The sequence below is a fragment of the Chlorocebus sabaeus genome, chromosome 20 (assembly GCF_047675955.1).
Source record: "Chlorocebus sabaeus isolate Y175 chromosome 20, mChlSab1.0.hap1, whole genome shotgun sequence".
Taxonomy (NCBI): domain Eukaryota; kingdom Metazoa; phylum Chordata; class Mammalia; order Primates; family Cercopithecidae; genus Chlorocebus; species Chlorocebus sabaeus.
In genome coordinates this window covers 100,245,657-100,270,681 of record NC_132923.1, presented here as the reverse complement: position 1 = coordinate 100,270,681, position 25,025 = coordinate 100,245,657, and the positions used below count along the sequence as shown (strand labels likewise).

At 51.0% G+C, this 25,025-nt stretch overlaps 1 protein-coding gene across 1 annotated transcript in view; it reads right to left on the bottom strand.

Moving 5' to 3' along the window:
* Positions 1-792: 792 nt before the first annotated feature.
* The window catches only part of GRIK3 (glutamate ionotropic receptor kainate type subunit 3), a 238,891-nt gene continuing 214,658 nt past the window's right edge, over positions 793-25,025 (bottom strand). The window contains exons 12-16 of the mRNA XM_007979376.3: positions 24,548-24,666; positions 21,842-22,059; positions 11,312-11,534; positions 10,209-10,459; positions 793-7,300 (exon numbers count right to left, since the gene is read on the bottom strand). Coding sequence (XP_007977567.2) covers positions 7,106-7,300; positions 10,209-10,459; positions 11,312-11,534; positions 21,842-22,059; positions 24,548-24,666 — 1,006 coding nt within the window. The 3' untranslated portion in view covers positions 793-7,105. The remainder of the gene's footprint in view (positions 7,301-10,208; positions 10,460-11,311; positions 11,535-21,841; positions 22,060-24,547; positions 24,667-25,025) is intronic.

Sequence of the window (25,025 nt, the reverse complement as noted above, 5' to 3'; positions counted from 1 at the left end):
CAGAGGTGAGGCAGAAGCTGCCTTCCCACTCCCCTTTGGGCTGTTTCTGTCATGGGAACATGAGATTTTTCAGCAGCTTCAGTCCACTACTCACCTCCAACTTCTTGGGTGCCGAGGAGCACCATGATGTGGGATGGTGGCGGCCCCAGTGTCTTGATGGACTTCCTGGACCCTGGATTGCAGCTCTGGGGTGTGTCTTTCCTCCCAGCTCAGGGGTGGTCATGCACTAGTGGGTCAGTTCTGTATTATTCTGGGAGCCATTCCTGGAGGCCCAAGTTGGCCAGGCTCCCTCATCTCTTCCACTGGTTTTATAAACCTCCATACTGAATCCCTTCCTTCTGGAAACACCCTGCCCTGAACTCTGATTGTATGAGCAGTTTCCGTCTCCAAAGGGCAGCTGACATAGAGCTTTCTCATTTCCAGTCTGAAAAAGCTCAGGCGAGACTCTGGCCAAGCTGGGATAAGGTGTCCACCTGGCCTCACCAGCTATGACCAAAGGGACGGGGCCACATGAATAAGTATGTGGCAACTCCCAAGGGAGTGTGTGGATGGAGATGGGTTGGGGAGGGGTGTTGCCAAGGGAAGGGAAGATAGAGGTCAGACAGTCCCAAGGACAGACCCTACATCCTCAATGTCTGAACCAGGAGCCTGGCCGGAGCCACCCGCCTGCTGGGCACCAGTGTCTCTTGCGTGGGACACAGTCATCCCTGGGGGAAGATGACAAAAGTTCATCATCCAGCACCTTCTGGTTCTAAGGAGAGAAGAGAAACAGAAAACACACCTCAAGGGAGCCCCGTTTTCTAGAAACATTTTATTTAAAATTTAAAACCATATTACTTCATACAGCAAACTGTGCACTTTGATATATCACAGTGTCTTAAAAAGGAAAATAATCGGATTTGTTTGGAAATTTATTTACATCAGCCTAGAATGATTGGCAAGTAACACAGTTACTATGAAACCCAAATTGTTACAAAATGTTTACAAAAAACTATATTCATAGAAATTCTGCATGTCCACAAAGGGCATCCCCTGAATGGCCCAGAGACCAGTGTGTGGGAACCATGTTGAGTGGGAGTGGGGGGCTTCCAGGCACTCTGGTCTGGGTGGTGGGACAGGTCTAGGGTCTCAGAGGCCCATGGTGCTGCCTGGGGGCTCAGCCCAGAGCCTGGGAACTGAGGCCCCTACCATGGGAGGCCCAACCAGGAAGTCGGCCCAGGCAGAGATGGGATGGGGGCTTGACGCACAGTGGTAAGAGGGCCCATGATTCCTATGGAACCAAGACGGGATGCTCCCCATGGGGCTGGAGTCAGGCGTGCTTGGTCAGGGCCCCAGAGGCAGACCCAGAGTTCAGTGCAGACCAGCCTGACACCCGAGGCTGAAGCTGGGGCAGGCTGCTGACTGCACGGAAGCCCACTTCAGATATCTCCTCCCCTGCATGCTCCAGAGATGCTCAGACCTGCAAAAGAGGCTAAAGGAATGGAACTGCAGAGAACAGACCGATCTGGGTAAGCCAGGGACAGAGGTCTGCAGCCTCCTGGGGAGGGGCACTCTGCCAGCTGCCCTGCCAGGATGCCACAGGGGACAGAAGGGCAGATAGATGGAGCCTGGGCTGTGCTAGGCTAGGAGCTACCTTCTTGCCTCTCATCTTTCACCTCTCTGGCTCCGAGGTCACTCCCTGGCAGCTGGTCTCTGGGTCAAATGGGGCTGGGGAGGTTGTCTGAGGTGAGGCAAACCGTTGGCTGGCATTTGACTGAATCTATGGCTGCTTCTTCATGTCTGGAGGCCTCAGAGTTTTGATTCATAAAATGGAGACAATCTAGGAGGTGATGTGAGGTCCACTGTTCTAGAAGGCAGGAGGACAGGATCAATAACAGGGGCATAGGAACACTGTATCGGCATGCTGGCCATGCCCTGGGGGCATTCTCTTTAACAGGTGCTTTCCCTAGCTGTGAGCTGTGTTGTGTGCAAGTTGTGACTGCTTCTGCAAGTGGGTGAGAATCAGAAGCAGAGGCTTTTGCTACCGAGACTAGCGCCACCTTCTAGGGTATCCTAGGTGGAGACTGAAACCTACCTGCGATTCTGCAGGCAAGTGTGAGAACAGGCCTGGGGAGTGGTCTGCTCTTTCCCAGCCCTTCTGCTCCTGATGAATTGCCCCGGAACTAGAATGTAATTTTGGCACAGGGGCTGAGTACTAGCATGACATTGCTTCTTAGACACACCCAGCTGTCCTGCCTCATCTCGGATGGAGATGAGGTCCGTTGGCCAATCCTGCCCCTCCCACAGGAGGCCCTGGCGGTGCAGGACTCACCTGGCAGCACCATGGAGCTCTGCCCTCTTCTTCAGGGTCTGGAGCTCTGATGTGTGGAGGGCCTTCCTCACCCCAAGGGGCTCTCTGAGACTTCCGTCCCAGACTTTGCTGCTGCAGCCCCCATCTCTCACCTGGTCCCCACCCATGCTGGCTGGGTTATGTACACTCTGTGTGCAGACGTGCAAGAAAGGGTTGTATACACATGGGCTACAGGTCATATATACACTGTGCATATATATATATATACAGTATATATATATATTTTACATTCATATATATATTGTACAGAATATTAACCTTCTACCTAAAAGTTTTGTGACTTCATGTACGACCTCAGCTCTGAAATTTTAACTCCAGGGCAAATTCAGGACTGAAGGGAGGGCTTGATTTAAACTGCCATGGGGACAGAGGGCACGGCCCTTCCATGGCGGCCAGCAGCCGGGCCCCTTCCAGATGTGTCCACCTGACCTGCAACTTCCAGATGTGTCTAATCCAGAGACCTGCCCACAGAGTTGGGCTTATTTCTTGTATCTGTCCATGGGGCTGAGCCCATCCCAGATGGTAAGTCCATGCAGCTGTTTGTTCAAACCTCTAGCCCCTTTGCAGATGGGTATCCACACAGGAACATTCCAGATGTGAGCCACAGAGGCCAGCCTACTTTCAGATGTTTGTGCATGTAGCTGGGAGTGGGTCAGGGAGGGACCAACTTCAAGCTAAGTGACGAAGCGGAAGCTGTGACCCACCCCCCAGACCCACTATCCCTGGAAAAGTAGGCAGAAAGGGAGCTTTTGATTGTTCTTGGTGAGAGCACACCTGGTGGAGAGGGAGCAACTTCTAACCCGTTTGGCCCTTTCCCCTGGCCTGGGCCAGGATTCCCATTTTCCAGGCCCTGGGGCATGGCAGGGATTGGGGGTGGAGCCAGATTGTGCTTCCAGCTTAGACAGAGTCTTGGCTGTGAGGAGGGTGTGGCCCTCTTACCCCTCAGACACTCAAAGTCAGCACTTGGCCAAGGTGGCATCTCCCCTCTCGAGAGACTCTTGCAGCATGGGGCCACCTGAACATTGACAACGCTCTCAGGATGTTCTTCTGTCCAGAGCAGAGAAACCAGCAGCAGGACAAGTGGAGAGTGATCAGGAGGGCTCACTGTCCTTAAGCCTCAGGGCCTCAGCAGGGGTGGTGGGGTCAGTATCTTCTTACCACTGCCCCTCAACTTGGCCAGCTTGAGCAGGTGGAGAGGAGGCACTGGCATTTGGGGATGAGGTGGGGACATTCTTCTGTTCAGGGCTGGCATGTGGCACCACGCAGGGGCAGTCCAGTATCTGCTCAGGCAGATTCCATCTTCTGCTCCGTCCAAACAAGCTTTCATGTTTCCCATCACCTCTCAGTGCCTGTGTGTGCACACACACTACACGTGCATACACACACATACACACACACATGTATGCACCTGCCCCAGCTCAGCTCCATGCCCACTGGCAGGACAGACCTAAACTTAAAAAAACACCAGATCTGCCTCACTGGAAACACCTTCCTACTCCGTTCCCCCTCACAGATGTAGCATCACTTTCAGTCCCCCCGGACAGAGCTCATGCTTGGGCAGCAGTGGTCCCCACTGCACTTTTAATACTAGGCTGGTCTGTAGGACAAACGCAGGACATTGACCAGAAGTCGAATAACAGCCACACCGACAACACTTGAACCTCAGGATGCCAGGCTTGCACGGGAGAGGAGATGAGGCAGCGTGCCCTCCTGCTTCCACACAGGAGTCTAAAGACCAGTCCGTACCTTTTGGGGGATTTCTCTAATTGAATTGTGCCTCTATTTATCCACTATTCTTTGTTCCTTTTATAAAAATTCTCACCACTTCTTCCTCCTGTCACAATCCACATATATGCATAGCCTCAGAAGAACATGCTCATGTAGCATCACGCACACAACACATGTGTGAGACAAGAGCAAGAATGAGGCACGTGCTATGAAACTGTGCTGGACAAAATAAGATGGTGGTTAATGATTGTGTTTGCTGACAGCAAATTGGCAAATACCTTCATTAGAATCCTGTTACCTGGGAATTACAAAAAAAAAGTTTTCCCTTCAAACAAGACATGATGTCTACAGCAAAGGCATCAGCACCATGAGCCCCCGAAGGGTTGTGCCCCCGTCTCCTGGCAAGTGTGCCCATGCAACCTTGGTGACTCTCTGTGACAAATGATCTCTCCCATGACAGAAGTGCCAACAGACCCTGGTGCCCGGCCTTCCTGATTGTCTGTCTCTGCTTCCACTGTGACCTGGAACATATGTGTGTGTCCCGCATACACTCGGAAACTTCAACACCACATGACTTCTTGTCTACAGCACGCAGACCCATGTCACACAACTCTCTGGTCCTGGCCTTCCCCCTGCTCCCCACTGTGCACACATGCCTGTACACATGTGTGCACATGCACTCGCACATGGACCCCTTAGTGATATGACTTCTCCTTTTACGCATATTTGGCTAGCTGCAGGTATGATCCTGTCCTCCATCCTATGCCATTCAGTGTACATATGCACACACACACACCAGCATGCACACACGTGTGCATGCGTGCTTACATATGCATACTCACCAGGGCCCCAACATGACATGGCTTCTCCTGTTTTTACATATATGCGGCCTTGCTGCTCACCCAGATTGTCTCCCTCGTCCCCAACTCACTCAGATACACATACACACGCATATGCACACATCAGATCCCCAAGGATTCACCTATTATTGCATGGCCTGGACTATGTTATATGTCCAGATCTGTCCTGTGCCCCAGCCCCTGAAGTTTACACATACAAACACAAAGACACAGACACACATGCACACGCCCTTGGTACCCTGAAGCTTATGACAGCATGGCTTTTCCTAACATTACATGCATGGGGCTTTGGTGTGTATCTAGCCCTCCTCTCCCTCGTCCAATGTACATAGCCAGCCAGAACTGCTGGGATTTTGGGAACCCGCTGGTTTGGCCCTGCATTTCACAGTCTGGAAGAGGGACAGTGTTTATCACATGAGCCCACTGTGGTCTCCTGCTTTGCTAGAGATTACCCTTCACCCAGATGAGAAAGCCCTTAAGATCCAAATGTAGCTCTTCCCTAACCGGGCTTCCCAAGCAGCATGGGACAGAGGTGGGAGTGGAGTGGCTGGTGTGCCCCAGTTCTCATCCAGAATCCCCAGAACCTCCCTGCACTGTTCAAAGCCTGCCCTCCATCCTTGGCCATGGCAAACCTGCTGGCCCATCGTGTTCTCTTTAAGGACACTTTGTTCCTAATCCTTCATGTCTCATTCTTTTCCAAGACTCTTAAAGTCACAGACCTCTAGAGCATTCGTCACAGCAAGCTGGAACTCATAGATCATCTGGTCCACCCCCTGGCTGGTCCCCAACCTGCTGCTACTTCTCTGCTGTCTTCCCCAAGCCCCACAAGGTCACAGTTGCTCTGGACAACAGACAAGGGGCCAGGATGGCCTCGTGTCTCTGTGTGGGGTCTTTGGTTAATTCTCCAGGAGGCAGCTTCTTCCTCCCCACCCTTGGGGCCTCTGTCAACTATGATATTATGTCCCTGGAAACCTTCTTTTTCTGGGGAGCATCTCTACGTTTGGTAAGTCTAGGAGACCAGAAGCTCTTTTGGTCCCTTCTGGTTTCCCCCACCTAGCCCCAAGTTAGCCTGTGTAGTAGGACACTGACTCCTTTTTGAGGAGGGGCAACTTGACTTTCACTTCAATCAACTCTTTTCTTTCAAAAAGACAGAGGGAGGCCAAGGTCAAACAGCTAGGAATGGGGAGTTGTTGATGAGAAGATGGCAAAGAGCCCAGGTTTCCAAATGCGAACAGGGTTTAGATAACAACTTGCTAACCAGGAAGGTGAGATCCATTGGCACAAGAGCCGGTGGGACTTCCATGGAATCTGCTTTTCCTCTGCTGGGCTTCAAATATCGGCTGAGTCTTTGGGTATCCTTTGTTAGAGATTCAGGGGGTCTTCTCTCCTCTGGTCAGAAAGCCGAGAAGAATTTTCTGTGACCACTCCCCCACTTATATTCTTAGAGACCTCCTAGAGGATTAGGAACCACTGGGTCATTGTCCATAAGAATCCAAAATGGCGACCTCTGTTTGTGCATTCTCTTCTCTCCCATACCCCAAGCTCCTCTTTTCCCCTGTGTGACTCTGTCTTCAACTCTGCCAAAACAGGGGCTGCCAGGGGTGGCGCCAAGTCCAGAAGATCAGGACCATGTGAACAGCCCCAGAGGGATGAAGTCTTCCTTCTGCCCAGGCATATGGGATGGGCATCCCTCACCATGAAATCCCATTGACAGCCATGCTAGAACTTCCTTAAGGCGCCAAAGGCTTGTGTCTCTGGCCTCATGGTCAACTGACGGAGGTCTGGGCTCTTGGGGAAGAAAGGGTAACATAAGAGATGTCTTCCATTTTCTGTGGCCTCTGCAGGGCCATGGCAGAAACTTCTGACTCTGGAGGAGAGTTGAGGGGCGGGTGAGTTTGGCCTGAGAGAGGCATGTGCTTCCTTTGGCCTTGGCTATCTCGGCTGGCAGCTTTAGAAACCCACAGAAGATCTGAGGAGGATGAAGCCCAAGCAGCTGGCCTGAGAGCCTGTTGGCTTCCTGGCAGGTAAGGGCAGGAGGCTTCTGGCCCAACAGGCAGGTGGCAGCTCTGGTCCCCAAGCCCAGTGTGAGGACAGGGGATGTTCCTTCCAATCTCCTTTGCTTTCCTCTGCCCAGCCCCCAGGCCTGTGGTCCCCACCCCAGCTGTGCCTAGGGGAACACAGGGGCTAAGGATGTGCTGCAGGCCATGCTGTCCTTGCCAGGAAGCCGGCGGTCATTGAATGTGTGCATGTTGATGACGGCGTCAGTCTTGACCATCATGGGAGGCTGCGGCTTGTGCTTGACTCGACGTTGGCAGGTAAGGGAGAAACGGATCTCATCGGCCACGGTGCTGCAGAAGGAACGCTGCAGAAGGGTGGAGGAGAGAGGTCGGAATAGGGGCACAGAGTGATGCCTGGCCCTGTAACTCCAGCCAGTTCTGCCCCTTCCTCCCAGAGTCTGTGCTAAGGCTACCCATCTTTCTCATACCTTCACCCCACCCATCCCTCTGCCACCTGTAAGGTGATTAGTTTATGCAGCAGTCTACGAAACCTGACATTCTTATTTGGAGACTAAGGTAGGTGAGGCATCACCTTAACCTCATTTACACATGAGCAAACTGAGGTTCTAAATGGCATGCACATTAATGTCTGAGGAGCTCTGGTTTACCTGTGCCGTTTTTCTTCACTGGACTCAGAGGGCAGGAACCAGCCAGTGTCATTCCCATGAGCCCAACTCCCGAGCCCTGACCAAAGCACTAGCTTTGGCCCAGGGTCTGGACTGAAGAAACATTTGACGAATGAATGGATAAACTTTCTCCTGGAAGGGCTTCCAACTAAGGGGAAGAATCAGTATCTTCTCACTCAGGGAAGTCCAGCACATGTTTCTTGAGGTGGGAAACTGGGAGGCAGGTCCTTGTAGGGTTGTTGGGTGTCAGTGACCTCCTTCTGGCCTGGGTCACTGCACATAGCCAAGAGGGACAGCAGGAGCGCAGCATTTCCCACAGGTATCTGATGATGGTGGCTTTCAGAGGTTGTCCTGCAGCTTGCATGGAAGGCAGTGGGGGCTGTTGACAGCTCAACTTACCCAGTGAGGCCAGGGCACTAGCACCAGGTCACTTCTGTGCAGGGGACTAGGCTTTGAATTCTTGCTCTGCCTCCTACCAGTTGTGACCCCTTCAGGCTTCCCTTTCCTCACCTACTACATGCAGAACATCATCCCTCCTTGCCTCCTTTTCTTCATTCCACAAATATCTAATGTGACCCTACTATGTGCCAGGTACTGCTCCAGGCGTTAGGCATGCAGCAGTGAAGAAGACAGATGAGGTTGCAGCCCACTCAGGGAGCTTGCAGTCTAACGATGGGAGGGAACAGATAATGAACACGTGAACAAACAAATACTCTCAGACAGTGATAGCTATTAGGAAGAGAATCAAGCAGTGAAATGGTATAGAGAGGGACTGGGAATGGGGGCAGGCAATGAAGGCTACTTGAGGAGGTAACATTGGAACGGAAACAAGAATGGCCAGAAGATGTCAAGAACATACCCTCTGAGGGAGGAGCATTCTAGGAGCAGCATGTGCAAAGGGCCTAAGGCAGAAATGTGCTTGGTGTGTTCAGGACTGAACAAGAGGTCAGTGTGTGTGGAGCAGAGTAGGGGAGGAGAGTGAGGGAAGGAGGTGGTCAGAGAAGTGGAGTAGATAGATCCTTTACGCTTTTTGGTGGAATGAGTAGCTCCTGTGTTTTTGAGATGAAATCTCTGTCTCCAGGTTGGAGTGTAGTGGCCCGATCTTGGCTCACTGCAACCTCCACCTCCTGGGTTCAAGAGATTCTCCTGCCTCAGCCTCCTGAGTAGCTGGGATTACAGGCGCAAGCCACCATGCCCAGCTAATTTTTGTGTTTTTAGTAGTGACGGGGTTTCACAGTGTTGGCCAGGATGGTCTTGATCTCTTGACTTCGTGATCCGCCCGGCTCAGCCTCCCAAAGTGTTGGGATTACAAGCGTGAGCCACCTCGCTCGGCCGGGAGCTCCTTTTAACTGTAATGGGAATTCTCAGAGAATTTGGTTGTTGTTCTTTTTTGATGTATCATAATTTTGTATCAACAGAGAACCATTCTCTGTTGTTAGACATTTAGGTGTTTACCCCTCCCTGCCATCTTTTCGTGTTATAATTTACACTTCAGCAAATTTCCTTGTAAATAAAACCGTGTCTATCTTTGACCACTTACACATGGTACATTTCTAAAAGTGGAAATTGATAGGCCAAAATGTATGGATACTGTGGAAGACTCTGAACATACCATGAAGTTGCCTTCCAGAAAAGTACCTGCATAGACTTCCCTCAGCAATGCTGGACAGCATCCCTTCCCTTCCACCCTTGCAAATTCCAACATCGAGTATTATCTTTTCCCCTCCTCTTTGTTGACTGAGGCTTGCTGGTTATAGAGGATTCCATTTCGTTTTTTACGGATATGTAAGTTGCTTGTTTATCATGGGCCCCTCTATATATAATTTAACTGCAATCTCCTTGAACTTCTCTGTGAGTCGTGCTTCCCGCCCCCCCCAGCGGCCCTTAACTCAGGCACACATTTAAATCACCCTGCAGGCTTTTGTAAAAGCACAATGCTGGCTCCACCACAGACCAATTAAAATAGAGAGTCTCTGGGAGTGAGTCCAGAGTATTAGCACTTGAAAACTTTCTCCCTGTGATTCTAATTTGCTACTGGGACCCAGAACCACTGCCCAACCATGCTTGAATTAATCAGAAGGCTTGAGCCTAGTTCTACTGTCTATATGCTTGGGCCAACCCTGTTAACTTTTCCTTTTTAAACTTTTGATTATGGAAATTTCCAAATATATGCAAAGGTAGAGAGAATGGTATAATGAACCACTATGCAACCATCACCCACCTTCAACAATTACCCTGGAGGGTTTTATGCAGGAAAATGATATGGTTTGAATTAACTTTTAAACAAGGCACCAGTTGCTGTGTGAATTGTGGATGGTGCTGGGGAACCGTGGAGGCTGGAAGGCCAGTTTGAAGGCATAATCCAGGCAGGAGGTGATGGAGCTTGGCCTGGGGTGGGGCAACAGCGATGGAAAAAAGTGCTAGGTCAGGACAGAGGTAGAGTGGCAGGGCTTGCTGGCCCACTGGATACAGGGTGAGCTGTTGTGAGGCTGAGATGAGACACCATTGTGTGCCTGGCACATAGAGGGGTGAAGTCAGCGTGAATCTCCTTCCCTGTCCTGTGCAGGCTCCAAGCTCTAAGGCTTACCTGCTCTCTCTCTGCTGTTTTGCGGAGCTTGTACACAAACTCGCCCACGGCCACCAGCACAGAGAGGACCAGCCCGGCGGCCAGGACAATGAAGATGCCCCCGATCTTCTGGATCCCCAGGGCGCTGGCCTCTTTGTTTTCCTCCTCAGGGCACCCGCTGCCCCGCCACCATTTCTCCTTCATGATGTGCAGCTTGTCCTCCTCCTGAAGCTGCAGTATGGCGATGGTGATCTTGTCCCGGTATGGGGAGCCTGAGCAGGGAGAAGGGACCCCTAGCCATCAGTGGCGTGTGGCCCATGCTGTGTTTGGCCCTGCCAACACCCTGGTCAGGCCACCACCACTAGCCCTCTGGATCAGCTCATAAAAGGGGGACTCTATCCCTGTGAGTCCTCTTTAAATCAACACATGGTATCTGGGTGGGTGGAAATGTCCTGTTTGAGCAGGGAGGTCGTGCCCATTGTGTATCAGTCCCTGTGGGCTCCCTGAAGGCCCAGTGCCCCTGAGCTGCATCAGCAGGGGCAGGAGAGGGAAGGCAGGAACGGCCTCTGGGAACTGTCCCTGAACCTTGTGTCTGTCCCAGCTCTCATTGCTTAGGTCAGGGCCACCCTCAAAAGGCATGCAGCTCCATCCCTCTGCTTCTGGGCTGAGAAAATGTCATTTATGTCCGGGCGCGGTGGCTCACACTTGTAATTCCAGCACTTCGGGAGGCCAAGGCGGGCAGATCACCTGAGGTCGGGAGTTCAGGACCAGCCTGACCAACATGGAGAAACCCCGTCTCTACTAAAAATACAAAATTAGCCAGGCATGGTGGTGCATGCCTGTAATCCCAGATACTCGGGAGGTTGAGGCAGGAGAATCACTTGAACCCGGGAGGCAGAGGTTGCAGTGAACCAAGGTCATGCCACTGCACTCCAGCCTGGGCAATAAGAGTGAAACTCCGCCTTAAAAAAATAAAAAAGAAAGAAAAGAAAAGGGAGAAAAAGAAAATGTCACCTTTATCAGCCCCATGGAATGAGCTGCGAGAGGGAGCATGAGTGGACACGGGGGTGGAGCTCCCCCTCTGCCCCCACCCCTGCCCCTCCCACACGCAGCCCCTTGCTCACCCATGGGCGTGCCGATGCCGTAGCCCTTGGAGTCAATGAGGCCCCCGATCTGGGTGAGGTTGCAGTTCCTCTGCGTGACGTACTCGATGGTGGTGGACTCCATGAGCAGCGCGTAGTCGGCCGTCAGGGCCCTCTGGATGCCCTCCTCGTTGTTCTTCACCAGTGCCGAGGGCTTGCTGCTCATGAAGGCCCACATCTTCTCGAAGGTGGAGATCTTGGATTTCTGGGTCATGAGGGAAGGGGTGATGCACACACTGTTACTAGGCACACCAGCGACCAAGCACCGCATATCCTGCTCAACGGGGGTTGGGGCCTTGAATTCGGTCTACAGTCTTCAGAGAAATCGAGTGCTACACAGTGCTCCAATATAGAAATTGAGGCCTTGGGAGCAAAGGTCCCCAGACACACTGCTGGCAAGGGATAAAGCAGAACTGCAGACTCAGGCCTGCTTCCTGGAAACCCTGACCATGGCACGAGTGGTCTTCAAACTGACTTTAAACATGGATTTTCTTTCTCTAAAATTTATTAAAAGTTAGCAGATTCAGGCTTTGTTCTAAGTGCTCTACCTGCATTAACTCGTTGATTCTTCACAGCGATCACAGGAGGCAGGTACCATCATGAGCTCCATTTTATAGATAAAAAGATTGAGGCACAGCTAAGTCACTTGCCTAAGTTTACCAGGCACTAAGTAGCAAAGTCAGGCTTTAAACTCAGGCCATCTGGCTCCAGAGTCCATACCCCTAACCCCTCAGCTGCCCTGCCTCACAGAAACCACTGTGAGGGTGGAGGGAGAGAGACGGCTGCTCACTGGGGCAAAGCTGAGTGGGTCCTGGGCCTCCCCTTTCACTTCAACCAATGGAGGCCTCTTTTATGTCCTGTTTCAGGGGAAGATTTTGCCTCAAACATGTTCTACTTCATTACTGTGAGGAAGGAACAGGGTTCAAATTGCAGAGGGGGAAAAAAGTAAGGGCAGTCAGAGGAGGTGGTCTGCAAACCCCCTTTAGCTGCACCAGCGCTCAGGGCTGTAGGGTCCTGGGCTGGACACTGTTGCATGAGCAAACCAGAATCCCTAAGACCAGGTCCAAGGGGTAGGATGCTATGCCTGCCCTGGGGAGACACAGAGAGGTTACTGGGGCCAGGAGAGAGGAGGGCAAGGGCTGAGTGTCCCTTGCTGCCTGGGGAGGCTGCAGACCAGGGTGCATGGCATTCATAAGATTTCTTGGGAACTTAGTGCTTTGCCAACTGCCTGCTCCCAGCAGGGGTCAACCCTGCCCTGGCTGATCTCAGGGGAGCAGGTGGCTCTGCAGGCCCCACTGAGCCCGGCTGGTTCCAAGTCTAGCTGTGCCTGTCTGTGATGTCAGCCTGTCTGACTGGCACCCAGCCCAGCTCCAGTGTGCCTGATGGCATGGGTGCACTTGAAAAGGCTGGCGCAGGACTGGGGCATGGGCAGGGGGATAGGGAAGAAGCCGTGCCTGCTGGGAGGGGGCTGTGGAGCCTGGGAGAAAAGTGTACTTTCTATTCTCCGGGTGCTTCCTAGCTCTGGCAAGGGCTGTGCCCTCCTAAACTGGCTTCTAGAGACCCAAACATGCCCTGAGGAAGAGCAGTGGGAACAGGAAGGGGCACCAAAGCCACAGGCAGGACCCCTTGGAATTACATCTGAGCACCGTTGTCAGCTGAGTGCCAGTGATGCCTCCTTTGGGCACAGGACTGGGGGCACCTTCACAGATAAGCAGTCACTCCCCAACCTACAAATTTACCTGCCCCAAAGCCAAAGGCATGAAAGGGCCCAGATGCCTGCAGCTCTCACTGGCCTCTCCCAGCCCCTCCTGATCCTCAGCCTGCCCTTCTTTCAGCCATTGCTGCTCTCCAGCTACTCCAGCTCCGCAGGACTCTCTTACCTCTGCCTCCAAGCCTTTTGTGCTCTCTGCTCTCCCACCTCCCCAGCTATTCTTCCACCTCAGCGCTTCCTGTGGCCCAGGTTGTGCCCCACTCAATATTCTTGCCCTTAAAAATCTTCCTGATGTTCAGCTCTTCCACCTCCCCAGTTGTTTCTTATTTTCTGGAAAATTTCCGATAAGCAGATTCTTCCACCTCCAATTTCTTTTACTCCCTCTGTTCCTTTCTCACTCTGCTACACCGTCTCCCCAGATTTTCCTGTTGTAGAAAGCTCCTAGTGATCCCCATCTCTGGTATTCATACCTTTGTGTAATCCCCTCTTCTTGAATGTGGGCTGAAACTAGTGGCTTGCTTTTAACTCCCCACAAAAGTGATGGGATGTCATGTCCAAAATTAGGTTACAAGAGACTGTGACTGGTACTCTCTCTGGCTCGTCTCACTCTGATGGAAGCTGGCTGCCATGTTGTGAGTTGCCCTATGGAGAGGTTCCCAGGGCAAGAAACAGAGGGCAGCCTCTGGCCAGCTATCAGTGAAAAACTGAAGCCTTTAGTTTAATCACCTGGGAGGAGCTGAGTCCTGTCAACAAGTATGCAGTGAGCTTGGAAAACATGCCTTAAAATAACTGTAGCATTAGCCAACACCTTGACTACAGCCCCATGAGGGACCCTGAGCCAGAGGACTCAGCGAAACTGCCTGGATTCCTGACCCACTAGCTGTGAGACGGCAAATGTTCTTTTAAAACATGAAGTTTCAGGTAATCTGGTATGCAGCAATAGATAACTTATGCACCCTCTCAGCCACATACTCACATAAGCAACTTCTGCTCCCAATATAGTTGCTTAGTCAAATAATCATCAATTCAAACTATTCCTGTAATCAAAGTATCCTAGTCCACTCATCCCTGCTTTGCCAGATACACATGTTCCCGATACTCTACCATTCTGGTTATTGGAACCTAAATACTTTTCTCCCTCCAGTGACTGCAGTTCTTCAGCTCCTTTTCATCCTTGTCTCTTCTGCTTTCCCAATTCTCCCTCTTCTACTAGAGGTGAGAACCAAAGGTAGATGAAGCAATCAGACCTCCCAATGTATCTGCCCATCTAATCTATCCTTCCATCCACCTGTTAACCCATCCATTCACCCATCGATCCATCCATCCATCCATCCATCCACCCACCTACCCATCCATGCACCCATCATCCATCCATCCAACCACTCACCCACCCATCCACTAACATATCTGATCATGCTACCATCCACACACCATCTACACACTAGTTAATTCATCTACTCTGACTATCCACCTATTACTTATCTATCCATCCATTTAACCATCTATCCAACCACCTATCTATCCATCCATCCATCTGTTCTCTTACCTACCTATCCATCCCCCAATCATCCATCCCTTTCTCCTCCTCACCCATCTTACCCACCCACTCTCCCATGTCACCCACCCTCTCAGTCATCCATCCAATAAATCTCAAGTCCTTAGAAAAGTAACTTGACAATGAATCACTCAGGAAGCCCCACCTACTCCTTCTGTCTCAGAATGGGTTAAGAACTTCTCTTTCTCTAAACTCCTCCTTGTATCCTCCCCATACCCCAACACTTTATTCCTCTTATATACAGGCCTGCCTGACACCAAACCATATGCTCTTTCCAGTAACACAACACCATAGATGGAGACAGAAAATTCGGTTGGGGGCTGAAGGGAGTGTTGAGGCAGATGGGCTCTGAGGAAAGACACAAGAAAGGCACCAGCGGGTAAAGGAACTGAATGAGGAAGATGGGAAAGGACAACAGAGAGCTTGGGCCAGTGGAGATGGAAGGTGAAAACAAGGCATGAAGCTGGCTGTGACGTTAATTTTAAGAGACTCCTGGCTCCAGTACCAACCAAATTATTATCTCCATCACCTTCAGGTAGATGTGTCTGAAATCTGCTTTCCTAGAATCGTCCCCACTGCCCTCGTCTTCTACCTTGGGGCCCCCATTCTCAACCTCATCTGCACATGGTCTCTGCTTCCCCTTAAGTGCCGTCCTTCTGACCTTGAGTAATTCAGTGATTCTGGGGCACAACCCTGAAAGGGTTCCTTCTGGCATGTCTAAGCAGGGATAGATAAATCCAGGGCCCTTCATGGACTCCCAGGTTCCTCTCTCCCATCTCTGGAAGAGTTGCCATCACAGGCCTGAGTTGCCATCCCTGGCCAGAGCTATCATCACCACCCCAGGGAATAAAGTCCCACATACCTACAGCTCCTGTGTCGTCCTGCCTGTCCCGGCCCTGGAGAGAACCTTAATAAGGATTGTTTCAGGGCTAGTCACCCAAATCAACTAATGGAATCATCTGGAACAACCAATACACGGCGGTGTGCCAGGACAGAGATGCTTTTTTTATCAGTAAAATTGGCAAGAAAGTAAATTCCAGGCTCACGACTTTCAATTCCAGCCTCCTCAAGGAAGCAAATTGATTTTCCCTGACTGAAGATACTTAATCTTGAGAATTTAACATTTCTGTACAAGAGAATGTATATAAGTCTACATATATATATAGCAATTCAAAAGGGAGCTGAGTTTCAGGGAATGTGTGCAGAGATGCAGTAGCGATGGGATTGCATACAAGACCTTGGGTGTTTTCCATCCTGGAAAGGAGACCTTTTTCCATATTAAATGGCTTTCTTATCTCTGAGTGTGGAATCTTTGGCCTTACTGGATCCATGGACTTGAGCAGTTAATCATTTCTCTTGGGTCATTTCTATGGAGACAGGAGGCCTCTTTGGAGTCCACTGCCTCTGCCCGCTGCTACAGGCCCCCTGGTAAGGACAGTCTAGCTCCTTGCTCACCCCCCATCCTGGCAGTGGCCCCTGTTGGCTGCACATGCCTGAGGCTTGCTTGTAGGGGGCTGCAGGCTGGGGGTGGAGGTAGTGAGAGGGGTCAGCTCTACTACACTCTGGGGTCACACCAGCTTGGACTCAAATGCCTGCTCCTTCTGTGACCACAGACAAGCGACGTCGCCTCTCTGAGCTTCACTTCCATATCTGTAAAATGGGTGTTGTAAGAGTACCTGCTACTTAGGGTGATCGTGAACATTGAACAAGACAAAGGGTGTGAAGTGTTGAATACAGAGCCCGCCTCTAAAGCTCCATAGGTGGCCGGAGTCACTCTTTCCCTTTAAGGCTCCTTAATTCTCCTTAAGGCCCAGTTTTCTCATCTAGAAACTGGGGAGAAAATTCTCTACAGTGCTGAGTGGCTATGGCACTTAACGGGGTAAAAACTCAAACGCCGACAGGGGCCAGGCCGGGTATTGAAGTAACTAAAGAAGGCTGGGTGGGAGTCTGTAAACTGGAGATAAACATTGCCTCTCAGCTGCTGAGAACTGCTGCAATTGATGTTTTTAAAAAATATGCATATATTAATAAGCAATGTGTGGCCCCTCCAAATCACGTCTCTGGGCTGCACAGGCCTGTGTATTACTAGTCTGCAACAACAAACAATAAAAAGTTAGCATTCACTGCATGCCTACTTTGTGCCAGGTAATGCTGTGAGGTAAATACACTAATTATCCCATTTAATAATCTCAAGAGCCCCACAAAGTGGGTGCCCATTAGCTGGTCATCTCCAGTGTGCTCTGGTTAAGTAATCTGCCCCAGGAAGGAACTTCGGGGCAAGAGGAAAGTGTCCAGCCTGCTTCTCTGGCTTGTGTTCAGCCAACCAGAGGGCTCTGCAGAAGAGAAAGCCTTTGACCTAAGTCGTCCTGTATGCCTGGCTCTGAGCTAACCACTGTACATACAGGAGCTCACCGAACCCTCTTGCCAATTGCTGCATGGTGAAAATAAGTATCTATGTCATACAGGGGAGCATATGGAAGCCCAGAGAAGTGAAGTGACTTGCCTAAGGTCACCAGCAGAGACATCACCCCAGACTCAAATCCTGGTCTGTCTGACTTTAAAGCTGATGTAACTTGATGACGACAGGCGGCACCACACTAAATTTTGCCTGGGCATTATGTTTTGGTCCCCCTACCTGCTTCTGCTTGAAGGCAGGGCTAAGGCTGTATGTGAGAGAGGCCAGCAGATGGGTCAGGAGAAGCTGGAAGCTGAGTTTGGGGAGCATCTTCCTAGGCCCTCCAGCTCAGGGAAGGGTCTGTCATGTAGCTGGGAGGCAGGGGGTGGGCCGGGTGACCTCTCTGAGAGCATGCCCAGGTCAGATGCTAGGACTGAAGCTGTGCAAGGGGGAGCACCTGACAATGGCCACGGGCCCAGGGAACCTGGCATTCTCGGGCCCCTAGTTCCCACTCCTTCCCTAAGCCACTATCCCTCTCACCTCTTATGTGCTCCCCCACCCCCAGCACTGAAAAAGGTCTAAGTGCTTGGAGAAGCTGTCTTCCAACTTCCTCTCTCATCAAAGCTGTGTGGCCTTCCCTGCAAAGAACACGCTTTCCCAATGTTCTCCTTTACATTTTGCCTACATATTTTTACAGCCAAACAGTGCTTTCAAAGGCCTCCTTTTTCATCTCCTAATTAATTTTTATCTTCCAAGACGGAGGAAGGACAACATAGGAGACGCTGTTTGTGATGTCTGCTGCTCCCTGACAACTCTTCAAATGAAATTTCCTTTGGAATGATGGGGCTGCAGGGTGGGGGCGAGGGATCGAGAGACCCCCGAGAGCCTAGTGTCCCGCTTCCTGCTGCTGTTGTCTTTGGACAGAAACAGGTTTTCTTTCCCTTGTGAGTTCTACCCTCAGTCAGGGCGTTTTTTAAGACTGTGTGCTGCTTAACCAGGAACATGCTAACCACAGAAATCAAGTTCATCTGTCCTGCACTCTGGACCTTCAATATAGGCTGCCCGCTCGGTTCCTAGTCCTCGATATTGTCTCCTGCACTTGTGCCACTTGGCTGCTGCCATCTTTAAATCCCATCCTTTCACTCAACAACAGCATCCACTCAACATGTATTATTAGAGCAACTAAGATGTGCCAGGACTGTGCAGGGCTGGGTATGTGGTCAACTGACTGTGGCTTCACTTTTCCCCAATTGCCTCCTGAGGACTGTGGCTGGGTCCTTAGAGAAGCCATATGAACACAGTGACCAAGAGCATAGGCACTAGAGCCAGGCTGCTTGGGTTCAAATTCCAGCTCTGCATTTCACTAGCTATGGGACTTTAGGCAAGTCAGTTAGCCTCTCTGGGCCTTCCTTTCATCATGTGTCAAAAGGAGATGATAATAATAATCTGCCTTCCAGGGCTGTTATTGAGGATGCAATAAACAAATACAGGTAAAGTGTTTGGAATGGTGCCCGGCACAAAGTAAGTGTTCATTATGTGTTACTGTTATTGTTGACTTTGCCAATGTCTCCCAGACATCTGATGGCTCCTCCTGGAGCTGCCTCCTGTTCAACAGTAGTGCAGCCTTGCCATATACTCTCATGGGCAGGGGAGGACCACCTCTCAAGGAGAAGACTCTAGAGTGGATGTAGGGGAGGGCACTGTGCGTGAAGACAGAATGTCTGACCTTGTAACTGGCTCCACCACTGATCTGCTGTGTGATAATGGGCTGGGCCTGTTTCTCTAGGTTAATCTCAGGTCTCCTTCCAGCTCTAACCTGCAAACATTCTGTACTAACCAGGAGGCTATCACCTGGTCTGGAGGAAGGTCTAATTAGGAAGTCCAACTACAGAGGGCAGGGGGGTGGCAAGGCAGGGAATTGGTTCATCAAGGGACCTTCAGCGGGGGCAGGGGGTAGTGGTGCTTCTAGCTCATCATCTCGGGTGGGGGCAAGTTAATGTATCTACATTCAGGCTCTTCTCCCATAAGTAACAGTCCCATTGCTGCTGCCGATGACAGGGAACCTGGGCAAGGAGAACTTCACTTGAATTAAAGCAGGAGACAATGTGGCCAGGCATAAAGAGGAATTAATTGACCATAGGGAGAGCAATAAAGTGGAGTTGGTTATGCAGGGGGTGTGGAGTTGTTGTTTCTGACCCACAGACTCCTGTGAGCATGGGCCCATGAAGCCCCAGCATCCCAGCTAGGTGACAGCATTTGTATCTCTCCTCTGCCCTCCTCACTGTGCCATTTGCAGAGAAGGTGGGTGAGGGCAGAGGAGGCTGCAGGAGGTGCCGCTTGATGCTGAGGGCAGCAGCTCAGTGGGGAGCTGGGACTAGGTTCTGGGAAGCCAATCTGAGCATCTTAGCATGGAGGGAGACAAGGACATCCAATCAGCAGCAATGAGCCTGCACCAGGCTTATTTATGCCATTTCCCTTTGATCGGGAGCCCTGCTTAGAGATGGGCTCATGCGTTATGCATGAGAGATGCTCTGGCACAGTCAAAGGGCTGGGCCACAGCCTGGGGATAGGCATGAGCAGGCAAGCATGTGTGTGCACACACACACACACATGCAGACACATATGCATGCACAGTCCATTATGCGCACACACACACCTAGAGACACGTTCGTATGAATGCATGGACCATTATACACATACGCAGACCCCCCACCACCATACAGAGACACATATGCATACATGGGCCATTATACACACATACATGCAGACATATATACGTGCATGGATCATTATACATGCACACGCAGATACATATGTATGCACAGGCCATTATACACACACACAGAGATTCATGCATGCATAGGCCATGACACAGGCATACACACACAAAGGCTAGGATACACACACATGCATCATGCATAAGCGGGCCATTACACACACACAGGCCCATCTGCCCTCCACTTATCTAGACATACCCATGAGGACATCCAAGCAGACAGACGCATGTATTTTCTCTGTACACATATACATGTAGACCTTCTGGTACACACTGGTACACATTCACTGGCACGTGTCCACATGCTCAGATCACAGACATGCATCACCCATATGTTCAAGCACACATACACATAGATGCAGACACATGTTCAAGCACGAATACACACATGTCCCCACACAGGCAGAGTTGTGCACAGGCACATGTGTGCATACACACACACATGCACATTCCCACATATTATATACTGCTACATGCACATGTGAAGCCATGCATGTATACACATCTTCACCTACTCACTCATAGGCAGGAACACATACAGAGTCCCATAGTGCTCCCAACATGCCTTTGATAATGCCGTTGTCTTCCCCCCACTCTAAATACACAGTAGTGACCTCTTAAGCAAGTCAACCAACATCCCTCTTGGCAACATCCAAGAGGGAAGCTCCTTTCCTCCCTCACTGTCTCTTCACTACAAGGCTGTTTCCAACCTCAAAGAGGGACACGGTGGGGGCTGGGCAGCAGGGAGGGGAGAGAGTGCTGGAAGACTGCAGTGCCCAGGAGGTGGAAAGCTTTCCCACCCAACCCCTCTGTCACCCAGGCTGGAATGCGGTGGCGCGATCTCAGCTCACTGCAACCTCCGCCTCCGGGTTCAAGCGATTCTTCTGCCTCAGCCTCCCCAGTAACTGGGATTACAGGTGTGGTGCCACCTGTAATTTGTATTTTTAGTAGAGAGAGGGGTGTCACCATATTGACCAGGCTGGTCTTGAACTCCTGACCTCGTGATCTGCTCACCATGGCCTCCCAAAGTGCTGGGATTACAGGTGTGAGCCACTGTGCCTGGCCTGCCTGCAAGCTGTGTTTCAACAAGTCTTCCAGGTGATCTGAATGCACACGCACGTCTAAGAACCACTGTCCTAAAACAGGGGCTTCGAGGAAGGCAGGCCTGGGTATCACCTGGCTCCTCCAGCTGGGTGTCCTGGACAAGCCACTTAGCTGCTCTGGGACTCAGTTTCCACACATGGAAAGTAGAAATAACTCAAGTATCAGGATTTGTCACGAAGAATAAATGAGGCCCAGCATTTACTACAGGCTTGGCCTACTGTGAGATCTCAGTGGCAGGAGCTACTGTTATTACTACTATAATTTCTGGGAGAACCTTTGCAGCTTCTGGTTCTCGGGGCCAGCCAGAGTCTCCTAAACCCTCAGCTACTACAGTAGAAAGTGGAAAACATTAGGGCACTGAGCCAACACTTCACAGAGCAGGAGGAGAAATGAAATCATGGCCAGATACCCATTAGAACAGTCACTTGAGCAGGTGACAGGGACTTTATCTGCTGACACCAGCATTCTTAGAGTGTAACATGCTCAGTAATGTCTGTAAACACTTGTTCAAGTTCTAAACCTCCTCCCTTCCTCTCAAGATTTGGCCCTGCTGCCATCTCCCCGACCTCAGGCTAGCTTCCTCGAGATGGATGGCATTGAGATCTGAAGCCAAGGCAGGGAGCCCCCAGGGCCTGTGTGTCTGGGCCGCTCTTTCCCTGCTTCCCCCTTCTCCAGGCCCCTCTCTCCACCTGTCTCCTTCTTATGACTTAAGGAATCGTAACATGTTCACATTGCTCATCTCAGGCACAGAAACTTCTAGGATTTGTGTTGAGGCCAACCCATTTGTCCCACATCACCACAGCTCCCCAAAGTCAACTAGTCCAAACAAGGTGGGGCTGAGGCCTGGGGGATTCTGACCTATTGGCCATGTGTGGTTAGGGAAGGGCAGAGATGCCCTTTCCTCTTCTGCTCAGTAAAGGGTCTGGAGAGGATCAGCTTATGGAGCTGCAATAGGAGGGAGAGGGCCTCACCTTGAAGAAGGTCATGGTGGCCCCGTCCTTGACAGCCCCATACTCAATTTTGGTTTGCTTTGCCAGGTCGTCAGCAGAGTCAATGGGTGATTCCATGCGCTCCACGGTCAGAAAGGCAGCCAGGTTGGCCGTGTAGGAAGAGATGATGATGAGCGTGAAGAACCACCAGATGCCACCAATGATGCGTGTGGACAGGGCTTTGGGCATCAGCTCAGACCCTGGGCGAAGAGAGGATATAGGCAGTCCCTTACAACATCCAGACTAGCGCTGCTCAAGTCCCCTAGGTCATGGATTCCTCTGATACTCTAATGAAAGCTAAGGCCCTTTCCCAAGACCAGTGGTTCTCAAGAGTGTAGTCTCTGGACCAGCAGCAACGTCACCACCTGGAACTTGTTAGAAATGCACATTCTGGGGCCTCTCCCCAGCACTCACTGAATCAGTAATTTCTGAGGGTGGGAACCAGCAATGTTTTGAGTAAGCTCTCCAGATGATTCTGACACAGCTGAAATTTAAGAATCGCTCTTCTAGAACAACATACATTCACATTTCACAGGCTCATCAAAACCTCAGATGCCTAACCATAGACCACTTATGTGGTCCCAGCTTAAGAACACCTGGGAGTCAGGACCCCTGGGTTCTTGAGTGAATCCTGCTCCCAACTCTCAGTGTGATCTTATGCCTGATACTTCCCCTCTCTGCAAAATTCTGCAAAACATGAAGAATTGTCCTTCCTCTGTCCCAGCCTCACATAAATACTGTGGTGCTGCAATGATATAATTTGAGAAGAAATTGCATTGGAAATACAAATGGTATACAAATACAAGATTGCTATGCGGTGCTCTGCAGGAGGGAAAAAAAACCAACACTTTTCGAAGCTCTTTACCGAAATATATCACTTTTCTTCCCCAACCTTAGGTGTGGAGCACAATAGAGATGACACCTTCTAACTGAAGTAATTAACTAGTTGGCTTTCAAGAGATTTAAATTGCGAGTGACTCCTGAACTTTCCAGAATATTTGGACCTGCAATCTGAAAAGCGTCTGCTTTGATATGGATGATTTTTTTTTTTCCTCAAAGAAGTCACTCAAGGGAGAGTTTTTCAAATACATAACTATTTTTCTCCCTTCTAATCAAAACCACATGGAGAATACATCAGGGGCCAGTGCTTTGAATAGCAGCAGGAGGTGGAAGAGGAGAAGCTATTACTGCATTGAGGGGCTTCCAGGTCTTTCCCAACTGTCACCGAACAAAGATGATGGACAAAAAAGCAAGGTGAGGCTCCAGGACACGCATTAATAGCAAGGACAGATCGAGGCACTTCCCTTGAAAGTTGCGTGTCACTTCCTAGCTGCTAGAGACCACTGAGGCTCCGTGTCCCCTCCCAAACCGGACACTCCCAGCCTCCCCTGGTTGCTCCAAACCAGGCTTCAGGCTGCTCTCAGAGAGGGAGCAGCTTATTTGAGTCACCTGATTGGTGAGTTCTGCCAGGCTTGCCAGACCTCTGCCCAAGTCCCTGCCCTGGCCTCTGCCATGGCCGAGAGGTTTCTCGCATGTGGGACAGATTTACTTTTTTCCTCTCCTCCTTCATTCAAGTACCCAGCACAGAGCCTGGCATGTAGTGGGTGCCCAGGACACACTGGGATGCCATTCGCTCATTTGTTTGGCATTTGCTGATGGATGTCTACTGAGGACCAGGGTTTGTGAAGGTTATACACCGACGACTGAGGGACAAGGACATTTTCTCTGTCCCTTGAAGCCCCTTCCCTGCCTGCCCCCTAGGTAGGTCGCTTAGTGAAACTCTAACAGGCAGAGACTTGTCTGCACTCCCTAAGATAAGAGACTCTGGACATGGGACTCCACCTGCAGAGGCAGTGAGCACATGGTTTGTGGCCAGCAGGACCACGGGGTGGTGTCCTTCCTGGGGGTCTTTCCTGGCTGGTGATCCCCTCTCCCTGTGCCTGCCCTCTTACTCCCTACTGTCTCTGCATCTGACTCCCGGCAGTTAGAGCAGGTGCTCTGCTTTCTGAGATATTTGAGTAGCTGCAGATATTTCCAAAGCACATTGGCCCTCCTTCCAGAGGCTGTAAGAGAATTGCATCCTTTTGTGTATCTCATCTTTGAAGCACTTGGGCTGAAGTTCCCAACTCAGCCATGATCCTTCCTACTTTCAGGAGCCTCACAGCCAGGCGGCCACGGAGTTCCATCCACAGTATATTCTGAAGCTCTCTTAGTGCATTTCTGTCCTCCACTCCCAGGGCCACCACCAGGCTCAGGTCTTATCACCTCATTCCTGCAGTGGCCTCCCACCCAGCCTCCCTGCCTCTGGTCTCCTTCCATCCACAGCTCAACTTGCTCAGCTGGATTGTGTGGTGATGAGGCCATGGGCAGGGTCAGCCACAGCCAGCAGGGTGCTCTATGTCCACCTCAGCTGGAGCAGGTGGTGAGGGATGCGTCCTGCATGCCCTGGGTTGGGTGGTTTTCTTAGCTTCAGACCCTGAGCCAGCTCCAGCCAGAGTGGAGGTGGAAGTTGGGGGTCTGGGGCAAGGGCACACACCTGGATATCTCTGTGTCTCCAACCTTCTGCTGGCTCATCAGGGTCTAAGGCTGCCCCTAGAGGTATGGGCTGGCTCTGCTGATGCCAAAGAGGCTGAAGACCCACTGGGGAAAGGCGACCCTGGAAAGGGAGGCGGTGGGAGAGGTGCATACCTTGTTGCATCAGGGATCCCATTCCAAACCAGAAGCTGTTAAGCAGAGTGAAGTTATTTTCCACCACCTCAGAGCCAGGGTTGCAGGGGTGAGCATCGTACCACTCATAAGGGCTGAACCTGGCACAGGAGGAGAGGGACAGTCAGTCTGGGAAGCAAGGAGCATCCATGCCCCAGCAGGCAGTGGTTTAGCAAACACAGCTGTGCCAGCCGCCTCAGTATCAATATCCTCATGGTTCTTCTGGGAGGCAGGGCAGGGGAATTTCTTCTTGTTCTTTATTGTTAGTGCCCATTTCTGGTTATAAAGGTAATTCACCAGCATCTCGTAAAATTAAAAGTGCACATGCCCTTCAGCCTCCCAATTCTGCAACTCATTATCCATCCCAGAAAAAGCACTCTTACAGGAGCATCAAGAGAAGCACACAAGGGTGTTCATCAAAGCATTGTTTGTCATCGCAAAAACACTGGAAACCACCAAA